Genomic DNA, 14,090 nt, shown 5'->3' on the forward strand with positions numbered 1-14,090 from the left:
TTGCAAATCTAAACGAAATCAAATTAAACCAAGTAATGATAATTTTGCCGAATCGTCAGACAAAATTTCCCGAATAAGAAATTTTTTGGAGGGCACAGAGACTTCCCATCGGGGTGCCCCCTGTCGTCACTTAAAGATACTACCTCGCACTCGTTTTATAAATAATTTCGTCAGTTGAGTCCCAATCTGATTGAAATTTTCATACACCGCACAAAAAATTTCGCACAAAAAAAAATAAATAAATAAATAAAAAAAAAAAAGACCGCACGAAAACAGGTTTGAGTGTACAGCTACAAGCAAGATCCATGCAAAATAGCAAGAAATATCGCGTTACATTTGTGCAATTTAATGTTAAATCATTATTAAAAATAATGTAGTCATAGTGCACATTAAAAAAATTGCAATATAGTCTTATCAAGTATTCACAGTATGTTGTTAATGGTTGAAACAAAATTTAAAAATAACATTTTACTCAAACAAATATGTTGTTATATTTTCAGTAAATTTCACGCAGCCAATTACTTCGACTACAATCAGTGCTCTCCGAAGGACTACGGAAGAAATAAGGACTACAACAACTCCTACTGAAACGAAAATTGCTAGAGATGTCACAGAAAATCCCGCAGAAAATTTAATATTCACTACAAGAACGCCTATGTCGACTCCAGAAAGTAGTAAGCAATTTTAAATATTTACAAGGATAACTTAAATTAAACACACCAGGTGGCCGTTGCTTAGTAGTGCTTCAGTAGTTACCGCTTCAAGGTTTATATTTGAAAAAATAGGATTCCAGGTCTACCGTCGTGCATCTAACGTGCCCAACTCCTGCACGTTTGATGCACGACGGTAGACCTGGAATCCTATTTTTTCAAATATAAACCTTGAATTGGCCACTACACCGAAGCACTATTAAGCACTGGCCACTCCTGATGTGTTTACTATATATGATTTTAACAATGCTATAGTATAGAAATTAAAAGTACTATCTTTTTTGTCTCTGTAACTATATTCACTGCCAAAAGTCAACCACGGCAGTAAAATACTAATTTTGCGGAAGCAAACCTGAATTGGCCATATAATGGTTCCGCAACAATACGGTTTCTCAAAATCTTGCTTTAAGAGTGATAGGCAAAAAGCCCCCCATAACCCCCACAGTTTTTACAGGATACATTTTTGCAAGATCATGCAGCGATCTCGTTGCATGATCTCGTAAAAATCGGGCCACTCGCTCGCAGGGGGCCCCTTGAGATTTTGTGTATTTTACATTTAAAAATAAGTTTTATATCGCTTTTCTCATACATGAGCAGCTTTTCCGCCCGGTACTTATTGCTGTTGTATCCCTAAGTATTTGTTTTGTAAGGGCAATAAGGCTCCAAAAATTCATTGCAACGGGCACCCAAGCCTAAAAATTAGTCTCCGTCAGAGAACCTGCAATTTGCTTAAAAGGTTAAGAGAGTAATGAAATTGCCAATTGTGCTTAGCATTTGGAAGTGAGTATACTATTGTAGCAAGTTGTATTCATCATTATAAATGTAATTCACGTGCATTTATTTATGCCGGGAGCTGTATCTATTTTGCTGTTATGGCAAGAGTTTTGAAAATATAGAAGAATCCCTTATATAAAATATTTGCAAAAAATATATTGCAAAAATTATGCAACGAACTTTCTGTCAGCTTCTTAAAGGATAACAAGAGTAGCATAAAAACATTTTTTTCATATTTTTACATTAAAATCTCTAAATTTACTTCATCCATATTTCTTATCCAGATACGTAGTAGCAAAGTAAACGTGACGGACAGTGGTTATATAGATGTTTGCCATTTTCTATTTGAGATTTGAAGTCATTTGTTATCTATTGTTTAATTATTTAAAAAAGACTAAATACTTCAGTGCCGTCCCCCCATGGGTGAAGCTATTGTCTGTTCATGTTTGCTTGGAATTGGCTGCCGGCCAGTTAATACGATTCTATCTGAAGGGGGGCTGGGGTGGCCAGGAAATATGATGTGTGTGTTTTGTTCAATTCAATGGGACTCTGCTTAGTTTAAGCGTTAACACACATCTGTAACAATCAACTGACGTCCCTGAAAACTAATAGTCGCGCACGAAACAGGATGTTTGCCTTTTTGTCTAATCGTTGGTCAAGCAATAGGATTGCAGTGGGTCTCGGGCCGAGAATTGGCTTAAAATGATAGCAATATTTTCACTTAATGTTCGACTATAAACAAATACGGAGGTTTGCAGTGGAGGTCCGGAAAAATGATGAGGTAGCTTCAGAAGCATTACATATTTCCCTCAATAACCACCTGCCAGAGAACTACTTGTTATTTCATACGCAAATTTTTAGAAAGTGATTGCACGCATACTTTTTTTTGTCCGTTAATTTATTCCATGAGAATGACTGTAGTACAGCATCTTTTACAGTTAAACCAAAATATTCTATAATAATTCAAATCTGTAGAATCATGTGCATTTCCAGTGGATGAAAAAAGCCCTTCTACAATCAATAACTAACAATAGCTTTGTCTAAATTTAGCTTATTATTTCCACTGATAGCTAATTATCTAATTATTTCCTCCAATGATAGCTAGTATCTGTATATAAAAGTATATTTATATCTTTATCCAAAAATTATAAGAGACCTATTTATAGTGCAGCTCTGGTTAGTTGAGCTGTGACCTTGATATGTTTACCTGTTTTTGGGGAGTTTTGTGAAAAATAGACGTGTTATTGACTCGGATTTTAGTTGGAATATTTTTGAAAAGCTACTGATAAGTTTTTAAACTCAACTTACGCCAATCACCCCTCCCTATTTTCCGATACAGAGGTAAACAATGTCAGAGTCGGAGCTCAACTTTTCAGAGCCTCACAATACTATTTTTGGTACATAATTACATCCGTTTACAACGAAGTTAGAGGGATTAAATAAAAAATTCGTTGTAGCCGTATTTTTGTCAGAAAAGTGAAATATTACACAATAAAACGAGAAGGGGAATCGAATCCATTACGCTATAGCCTTAAGTTCACTATATACGACTTCGCAATAAGCCGGTAACAACTGTATTTCCGGCATGGAATACTAAAGAACTTTCGTTTCTGGTAACATTTCCGCTAATATTATATATGTAGTGTAAAAATTCAGAATTGTTTTATTAAACTAGAATGACATTTTCCGTCAGATCATCAAAGCTAACTAAATATATCTCAAGATTTAATATTTTACTTCTAACCACAACGCTGCCTCCTTCTTAAAGAAAGAAACATATTCAAGATAAATTGCGCGTTGAGTATTACTGTCTTTACTTCACTAAATCATTCTCCAAGGTATCTTAAACAAACATTTATCCTAATTCACCTATCTTGCTGTTAAATTAATAATAACTTCAGTGTGCTCGAAATTGATGTCGGACGATCGATTTCAAATATTAACCTGCCATTCATAATAATAAAACTGCAACTAGAGGATTCTTATTATGATAAAATGAAATTATATACTTTTCATATTTCAAGCTAGAACTGTAGAGTAAATATTTTTGAAGGAAATTTAATTACTCTTCGAGAAATTACTTCTCCTGAAAGAGTAATTAAATGTTATTACAGACTGTCATTTGTTTGCAGTTTAAGAAATTGCAGATTAATGTTACGCTGTGAATACTGATTACAACTCTTTATGAGGTAGAACACAAAGTCGTTGCTAATGGAATATTCTGTTGTTAATAATTTGAATGAATACCTATAATTAATTTTAAATATTTGAACCATTTTCACCAACATAAATACTAGAAGGAAATTCTCCTATTGAATATAATTACTGTCTGCTTAAAATAATACATTCAAAATGTTCTAGCTCAAAGACAATGCAAACGGATGAATGGGTTTTCGATAATGATGTGGATAGAATGTTTAAGTTAAATTTCTCGAGTGGATTTCATATAAAATTAGTTAAATACTGAAGTTATTAAAATTTCTAAATGCAGTTCAAGCATTTAGCATTAGCCCCCCAGCAGCAATTGCAAAACACACCCACACACACATATATACAGGAGTACCTTAAATAGACTGACTGTTTTCAAAAATGTTTAACATGACAAAGATAAATGATAAAATAAGAATTCCTGCCGAAAATTCATACGGCGGGCATGAATTTTGTCCTTCCCAGAGTTGCAAATATTAGTTCAAACATTTTCCAACAGATGGCGCAGCAGATATAGTAAGCCTTTTAATCAAATAAATATAGAAAATTACATCAAACTTTTTCAAAACAAATGTTACTGAACACAGTTACATAACAGTATTTTCAAAATGTCAACGGTCGGCTACAATCACATGTCGCAAACGGAGGAAAAAAAACTGTAAATTTCAATTATTCTTCTTGTATTTACGGGCTTACTATCTGAAGCGCCATCTATTAAAAAAATGTGAACTAGAATTTAGAACTTTAGAATGGGGAAGGGGGAATTAACGGCCCATAACATAATTTTTCAGCAAGAATTTCTTTTTTATCATTAACCGTTTTCTTTGTAAGAAATGTTTGAAAATTGTCAGTCTATTTCAGGACACCTTATATATAAGTCGCGTTCATAGCACTGCCGCAACCCCCGCGGCCTGGAGGAGAGGTATGAGGGCGAACGCTCTGAAATAATAACATTAAGTTACAATTTAAGAAAATCGTATGGGGGTGCATTTATAAATCCTGGTAGAGGGGGCACCGAAGTCTATATACGCTACTACATTCATACATTACATGCACACATACATACAAACAAAAAAACAAACATAAATACAATATATACGTACATAAGTTCATACATACGTGTATACATAAATACATACATGTATACATAAATACATACATGCATACATAAATACACACATACACACGTACATACAAACATAAATACATACATCCATGCATACATACGTACATACAAACATAAATACATGCATACATACGTACATACAAACATAAATGCATACATAAATACATTACACACATACAAACATAAATAAATGTATGTAGAACAGTATATTTTAATATTCTTAAAAATACAAAATATAATTTGATATACTCTAAACGACTGCGATGAAAAATATTGACAAGACAGCATTTTAGTAAATATATCTGACCATTTATATCAAGTACTGGCTATGCACTATTGTAACAGTGACATATAAAAGGACATCCTTAAATTGATTGTACTTTCCCTTCTGCAGTAAATACCATGGGCATGCCTCTTTTCACCGGCTTCTCTTATCTGGAATTACCCAAGCTTCAGGCTTACAGTCGTCTCGCTATTGAATTGGAAATAAGAACTTTGACGAACGAGGGTATAATTCTTTACAATGGACAGACAGCTTCAGGTAAAGGAGATTATGTATCGCTGGCCGTTAAAGATGGATATGTTGAATTCAGGCAAGTATAGATATCTTCGAATTCATTTTTTAAAGCAATTCTTACTTTTGAAGAGTATTTCAGGGTGGTTATATTTGAAGAATGTTGTATTGTTTGTATCAAAACGTAGAAGTTCAATTTTTGCACATTGTTGCACATTTTAGGTTGTTTGTTAAAAAGTCTCAGATGTAACATCTGATACATTTAAAGTATATATATATATATATATATATATATATATATATATATATATATATATATATATATATATATATATATATGTATGTATGTATAGTTTTTCTTTTGCAATCTATTTTTTTATCAATCCTGAAACAGTTTGGCAATAAAGGTAATCATATGAAAGTAAAGTATCGAATGCGCAGTATGCACAAACGTTGGAACATAACTATGAACAGTTTACAAGATGCCATTCGTTCCAAAAATCATGTTCAAACTAAGACTGGTGGAATACAATCAGCAATTGGAGATATTTTATATGGTTAAAGATGTAGTTGGAGAAACTAAACACTGTTCAAAATATTTAAAGAGAAAAATGTTACATCTTGCATGCATTACTAGTTTTAAATTCAGACAATTAGTATCAGAACCACCTTAATCAGCCTTTCTCTTTCATTTCAATGGAAAGACAAAAACAGTCATACATTATACTGTTTTTAATGCAAAAAAAATAATAATAACGACAGTTTTTGAATAGTTTGAGCTGCTTGAGTTTCAAGTTGCTTTGTAGCATGATAGTTTCTAAAAACAAAAAACAAGTTATTAAATTAATTTTGAAAAAAACTGACAATTCCTGGATTGAACTCGTTTTGATACTAAACGACAGAATCATTCAAAAAGAAAAAATGTTACATCTGTATGCAAACTAGTTCCAACTTGAGTCAATTAATATCAAAACCACTTCAATCCAACTTTTTTTCTTCATTTATCATGAGTTGTTTTCAAAAAAAAAGAGCAGTTTTCCTATAGTTTGAGCTGCATACGTTCCAAGTTACTTTCTGGCCCGATTGATTCCAACATAAAGAATCAAATTATGAAATTAATTTTCAAAAAATGAACAATCCTGGTTTGAACTCGTTTTGATACTTGTCACCCCTTATCTCGTTACTCCTGAAGCAATTTAGTAGTTTCCATCCAAATATCATACATCATTAAAATAAAAATACTTTCAACATAAATAGCTCTCATTTTGTTTTCTCTCTAGGTATAACTTGGGCAGTGGTGAAGCCATTTTACGTTCCTCTCAAAGACTACAACTGGGCAGATTTCACAGAATCACTGCTAAGCGTTATCAGCGGGACGGAATGATTTCCGTTGATGGCAAATCCGAAACAACTGGACAAAGCCCTGGATCAAGGAATTACTTAGACCTTGGAGAAAATCTCTTTCTTGGATATGTTCCAACGACAGCGATACAGTAAGTAAATTTTGATCAAACATGATTTATCATTGATCATATATCAGTCATAAAGCATATTTGATCCTTTTTGGTACTTGAAAAATAAGTACATGCTTTATTTTTCAACAAATATATAAGTAATATCGTAATTTCCTCACAGATAATACAAAAAATAGTTTACCCTTCTAAATATATGTTGAGCCCTACTTAAGAGCAGTGGTTGGTTTAAAGATGTTTGTAGTCTCACAAAGGATAATTTGAGGCACTGATACCATAGCCTTTTGCACGGTATTCATTTATTATGTATTTAGTAATTTGAAAATATAGTGACTATTAATTTCGAAAAACCTAACAAAATTTTCAGTATTAGCAATATTATTCAATGAAATTTCTAGCGTTGTTGTCTTTGGGAGCTGCTGCATAAATTGGAAGTATAGTGTGATTTAGTTTATTTTTCTATTACAATTTCTTTTTTGTTTATTTGTAACATTATAGCTTAAGTTCTGTCATATTTTTAGGCTATAAGCCATTTCGTTTATTCATTTTAAACTTAACAGATTATTATCATGCACTCAGATACCCTTCACGTTTTATCTAGCAAAATTTTGCCTATTCTGTCAAAATTATTCATTCTCCTTTCGGCCAGCATTAAAAATCTATATGGCGCTAGGAAAAACACTTTGCCCAGTTCTCAAGTCTTGTTGTATGGTTCCTGAAAACAATGTCGATGCATCAAACTTGCTTGCGTATCTAAATGCAAAATTAACACGTGTTGCTCCATTTCAACATATTTAAGGAAAGGCACCTTTCTAATGTTTTTTTTTTTTCAGATTAAAAATGTTGCAATGTTGTTTCGATTAAATAGGTCTACTTTAGTTAAAAATAACGCACTATTTATTTTTTCAAGAAATTGCTGAAATATGAACTTTTTGTTCATTTTCCACCGAAAGCGAAAAAAAATAATCTTTAAAATTCTGCCTTACATATGGAGGTTGACAAATTATTAACGAAGTTTTGGTGTTCTCAAAAGCACCTATCTTGCACTCCGAAAAAAAATATTGGTAAAATTTGACAAGCATCTACGAAGCTATCACTTTTACTGCGATAGTTATAAGTGTGACCATATTTTGTAGTATGTAACATCGGATGCCAATCAGATTTCACTGAAACACCGCCCATTGCAATTCCTTTTAGTTTTTATTTTCAAGTGAGCTTTTACATTTATACATGCTTTATTTTGTAGGATATTTGACAACATAGGAATCGCTACAGGCTTCAATGGATGCATTCGACACTTCAAAATCAGTAAAGATTATATTGATTTGAAATGTCCTGGAACTCATATCATTAATGCAGAAAATATACGTAAGTGAAAACCTAAAGCTTTTTTTTTTTTTCAAATTTAATGATTCCAATGTTAAATAACGTTTTTTTCTCCTTCATGAAATCGGGATTAGATTTTAAACGTTGCAAGGTTCTCCAAACTTTTCTCAGAACTCAATTATCAATGTCTATTTGGTAATTGTTGATTAAACGAAATACGTTCATGTTGAAACTAATGCAGTCACTTTACTTTTAGAAAATATAATTTTTTTTCAACAGCAGCGAAATCGATTTTTATACACTCAAGCCGACAGTAAAGTTCCTAGGACGTGATTATTTCATTAAAAATAAATACGAATAAATTGAATTATGTTCATAATTTTGAGAAAAAAATCGTTTCAATTTCACATTTTTTTTTCTTAATCAAAGCATAAGAGAAACACACATTTTGTGTTTAGTTATCCAAGAAGTAATAAAATAGGTGTAATATCGGTTTTGCAATTCACGAATTCCAGAGGCCATAGAGCTTCTAATGGCTACTTCAGTTATTCAAGACTTATCAATCAAAGTAGGTAGTGTATTTGATACATTATGACTTTTAACTTGATTGCTTATCACTCCGTAGGAATATCTGCTGAATTATTTAGTGGGAGAAGTTTTTTCATCGCACCAATTAACCCAACCGGCGCATGTTTTTTCTCCTCATTTCTTTTTTTATTTTGTAATTTCTTTAACTGTACTTAAATCGATACAGTGATTTCTTACAGCAGTATTTTATCACTACAGTCACATGAATACATTTTACATGGGATTACATTTTACACATGGATATATTCTAAAATTTGAACTAACGGTATCGTTTTAGCAGAAATTAGAACACAATGTTCTATAATACTGACTTTGGCGACGTCGCCTCGTGCCCATTCTGAATATTGTAAAAATGCTGAAACTATGTAAACGCTCGTGTATCACAGCGTGGGAACTAAATAAGGCCTTTGTCTCAACTTTATTTTATTTCACTTTATTTATCTATGTTTGTACGCAATCGTAGTTGTTTACTGTCTTCTGAAAAAAATATAAACGCCACAAAAATTGCCTCAGAATTTTAAGCAAGACACAACAAAAGCTATTAAAGCAATGAAAAAACACTTCTTAAAATAGATTAACTTTTAAAATAGTTTAAGTTAATGTTGCCTATAAACTCTTAACAGCAAGCAAATAACAAAACTTTAAATAATTTGATTTCTCAGTTTAAGGATATGGTGACTGTAGATAATTTGATATTTTGTCTGTTAATTAATGCTGGTTTTAAGCCTTATACAACAACAGTATGCCAACTAATAGCTGTATTTTGAAGTCATATAATACACTTCAGCAAACGATGAAGCATTCTTGATAATTAATTTAAATTTTTAAAATACGCTGATATATGTGCTACATATATGGAAGAATCAGCAATTAATATAAGAGACGGAGGTATTTACTGTCAATGACGTTTGCTAATAAATTGATCATAAATGCATGGTGTGTATCAGTACACCAATAGAGATTATAAGATAGAAAGCTATACTTTACTTTTGCTGACTAATTAAAATAAATTAAAATAATTGTACAACCTGGTTTTGTCTTAAAAAATTTTAAGTGAAATTGAAGTTCCACAAATATATTTTCTAAGTAGTTTAAATTTTTAATAAATATAAATTAAAAAATAACAGGTTAACCGATTATTTATTTTATTTCTTCCTCTTCATTCACACGTTAATTAACGGAATATTTCACTTATATTGCACAAACATTTCTAATAACAGTTATCAGACAAAGGGAAACATTTAACCAAAAATGCATTTGTCTGAGTGGCAAAATGAAAATATAACTTTAAAAAAATCTATTCCAGATTTAATATGTTTTTAATAAAGAAATATAGGTGTTTATAAAAATTATACTTAAGCGAATTGTTTATTTTATATTATATACACTATATAATTCGCTCGTATGGAAAACAAGTGCCACAATACGATTTTTTTTTTGCTTAAAGGACTCCAAATGACGTTATCTTCTGCGGAAAATAATAATAGATTTTTGGTTCTAATAATAACCATTGGTAAGCACAGCAAATTTACTTTTTTTTACAGCAAATTTCTTGAAGAGTTAAACTTCAAACGTTTTGCCTGTGAAATTTCATTTCTTCGTATTGTGGCGCTCTTCTTCCAAATGATCGAATTATGAACACGTTTTTTTTTTCTTTTTTTTGGGGGGGGAGGGGAGGGGTCTAATGCATGTGCGCGTAAATTATTCATAAATATTCTTATACTAAAGTATGTATTTCGGCTTAAGCATGCTAATCAAAAGTCATATCACTTAAACATTTACAGAAGAATGTACTGATGATAGCTGTACAAGCATGCCCTGCCAGAATGGAGCTTCTTGCATTGTTTCTGATGAAGTTACTTACAAATGTCTTTGTCCACCTTATTTTACAGGTAAATGTCGAATGTATTGATTTTTTAACTTTTTTTTCTATATTCAATAGTTCCATTTTTTAAAAAAAATATTAAAGTGTGATAAACTTTAATTAAAGAAATAATGGATATCTTCAACGAAACGTATGCTACAAAATACTAAATTTAAACGTAGAGTAAACTATCAATCTTATTATACGGGGTTTTTCACCGAAGTTCCTGAAAATATATAGTTTGAAGAAATTGCTCTGAAAAGAGTTGCTTTCGTTGATTCCCATGTATTTTTTTTTTTTTTTTAAATTTCAATACGAGACAAGCTAACGTTTTATCAAGTATTACGAAAAATTCTCTGTAAGCACGCAGAAAATTACAATTTACGAAAATGGACTCCCAAATAAAGCTTCCGGCACATGCGTACTATTACTCAATCCATTTTCACGAGTGTGACATTTTTACGAATACTTTTCGACTTTATTCCAGGAAAGTTGAACTTTGAGTTTAAATTTTACATATTTGAATGCGAGGAACCATTAGGTGTCATACTATCTGTACCTTGGAGAAAGATTAAGTCACATAATCGCTACTTTACAGAAGAGTGAGAAAACGTTTGCCTGTTGCATACAAAGGATGAAATTTGAGCTCTTTAAAAACCGGTGAATAATGGGGTTGTTTCCTTCAGTCAAAAGTAGTACTTTTTGTCACTGAAATTGATAAACTAGTCACAAAAAAAATAATAATAATAACATGTACCCAGAAAATACTTTTATTTTCCCAACAGTTATTTTTTAATTAATTTTTTAAATGTCTGGTTTTTCAAACAAGGCGTGGTCTTGATGACGTCACATATGATGCACTTTGCCGCATCTTTCTATCGCGTTTCCACGTTATGATAATCAAGACGCGAATTAAAATTCGCTCTACGCTGGTTATCAACACTATCCTTGCCAATACACGTGAGTAAAGATTCGAATTAAATATTTTTTTCTGTGAATGGCAACACTGAATGGCATTTCATCACTTGTGATGTCATCGGCAGAAGTATAAACAATAAAAGCATACCAATTTAAGTTTTTTTTTTTTTTAAATATTAAACTTACATTATTTAAAAAATGGTCAGATCCTATGTTTTTAAGCATGCTCTTTCGGAAAAAAAAATCTTTTTAAAATTTTGAAAACGACCCCATTACAAAAGATTATTTTTTAGAGCTACGTTCACAAGGCTCGCTGCGGAGTAGAATTCTACATAAAACGCACCAAAAAATAGAAAATCGCCAATTTTAGACTTGCGTTAGTCTGACTCAGAGGTACTGATATGAAGCAAGGGTTATCAGTCTTTCAGGTTTTGCCCCCGTTTAAAGTATTGAGGGGAGGCCACTTCCCCTCCTGAACCACCATCACCTTGTGAGGTCAGTACAAGTAGTACAATGGGAAAATGGGAATTAGAAACAAAAAGTAATCAGTATAGTTGAAGCTGGTTGTTAAATAAAAATATAAATAAGTTACACGAAATTTAGTTTCACTACCCATAACTTGAGTTTGAACATACACTGTAATCCAGTTACAAAGAATACCAATACAACGAAATATCAATTTCAACGAAATGCATTTTTATTTCAGATTAATTGCCGTTACATTACTTGAATTCCATTACAACTAAGTTCTCGGAACAACGAACAAAATTTGCGCTCCCTTGATGTTCGTTGTAACGAGATTGACTGTTCTATGAAAACACATGAAATCGAAGATTAAAGGAACTAAAGGCAAATTAATTTGGTAGAATCTAGATGAATTTTGCAGTTAATATCATTCTTTTTCACATTATCAATAGGATTGTTGACTCTTTATGTCATTGATAAGTTTTTTCACATTTGGCTGGAACTGTGACAAAATGACCTCTGGTTACGTAAAATGCCTAGCTCTATGTTTTGACCTCATTTTTGCAAATACTGATAATACTGCACTTACTTATACTGCACTGAAATCATCAGAAAAAGGTCGATAATGTTAGAAACAGTTACACGCGATCAGGAAATTGAGCACAATATAGTTTCCGTTTTTCCCTTGATTTTTTTTTTTAACGCTCACTCGTCTCTTTTAACTTTACAAGTGGGTGGCATGCCCTTTAGGTAATAATGCCGGTCCAACCACACACATAAAATATCTACTTTATGAAAAATATTTTGTGCCTTAAAAAATAATGATTGTTGCAGTTGTAACCGCAAGGTCACACCGTGCCACATCAGAAACAAATCATTATTTTTTTTAACCCTTAACAGGGGAGGTGTGGTCTCACAAACCGCTCAAAAGTTCATCTGATCACACCTATTTTATTTACAGTTCGACTGAATGGTTTTACCCCATAGTTTTTTGTTTTGTGACCTTGAACATTCCCCTTGCTTATCAGTATCTTTAGGCAAGTGCATCTGGTTTAAATTTCATTGCATTCTGTAGAAGCGGTCTGTGAGACCGCATTTCCTCTTCAGTGTTACAATTAGGTTCATTTATCTTATCCGCGTTATGCGGAAAAGATGCAAAATATTCTAGATGAGGTTGAGATGTGTTTGAAATGTTTACAAACGTTACGTAATGATGTTCTAGGGACAATGAAGGCTGAATTGTTCCTCGAAATATGACGCGAAATACTAATAGTTAAAGGGGTGTCAAAATTTCCCCGTAACATGATATAATCAATTTTCTGGTACTAAAATGTTCTAAATGTATTAAACAACTAAAATAAAATCAATAATAAATAATAGATTTATTTTTATTACAAGTACTTAGTTATTTACTGCAGCATATGATATTTTCGAAAAATCTTAAGACTGTAACAAAATTTCCTCGGAAAAGGCTTTTTTCTATTTAAAATTCAAAAATATTTTCCCCCATGCTATAATAATTCAAAGAACATCTCGGCGAAATTACAGGAATTTATCTTAATTACGTGATTTGTAAAAAATCATAAATGGAGCGGTCTCTGAGACCTCACGTCCCCTGTTATGTCCTACTTTTTCACCTGCCCAGTTACGGGTTAAAAAGCTAAAAACATAATTTTCACCTGCTGCATTGTTTCATTTGGTTTCGCCTTTACTGGTCGCTTGCTAGTTTTCCCCACTATACGTGGTTAGAGAGTGATCTTTTACTGTTCCTTAATCGAAGTTAGTAAGCACTTGTAATGACCCAAGTGCCAAAGTTAGGTAGTTACCCAAATGCAAGAACAATTTTCCATTAATACTTGTTTAACAATTTAATTTTTATAAGCTCCAGCACAAATTCCTTACTTAAAAGTTTACAAAAAAGAAAAAAAAAGGTGTGCTGCAGGGGAGGCTATTGTAAATAGTCATTTCCAGCTCCAAATGTTGTACAAATAAAAATAGGAACCTCATTGCAATCTCCAGTTTCTGAAAACATTGCAAATAAGAGAACATTTTATTACTAAACGAGATTGATGTTTCTCTGCATTAAATTACAAAGTCCAACAAATATCGTGTTCTTTGAAACATA

At 32.0% G+C, this 14,090-nt stretch overlaps 1 protein-coding gene across 1 annotated transcript in view; it reads left to right on the forward strand.

The window, feature by feature from the left end:
- Window positions 1-14,090, forward strand: part of LOC129225012 (agrin-like) — a 147,471-nt gene that overhangs the window by 111,334 nt on the left and 22,047 nt on the right. Inside the window, exons 15-19 of the mRNA XM_054859559.1 lie at window positions 501-674; window positions 5,204-5,411; window positions 6,613-6,825; window positions 8,051-8,172; window positions 10,503-10,610. Of these exons, the coding sequence (XP_054715534.1) occupies window positions 501-674; window positions 5,204-5,411; window positions 6,613-6,825; window positions 8,051-8,172; window positions 10,503-10,610 (825 nt within the window). The remainder of the gene's footprint in view (window positions 1-500; window positions 675-5,203; window positions 5,412-6,612; window positions 6,826-8,050; window positions 8,173-10,502; window positions 10,611-14,090) is intronic.

This window comes from Uloborus diversus, chromosome 6 (genome assembly GCF_026930045.1).
Source record: "Uloborus diversus isolate 005 chromosome 6, Udiv.v.3.1, whole genome shotgun sequence".
In the NCBI taxonomy this organism is placed as follows: Eukaryota; Metazoa; Arthropoda; class Arachnida; order Araneae; family Uloboridae; genus Uloborus; species Uloborus diversus.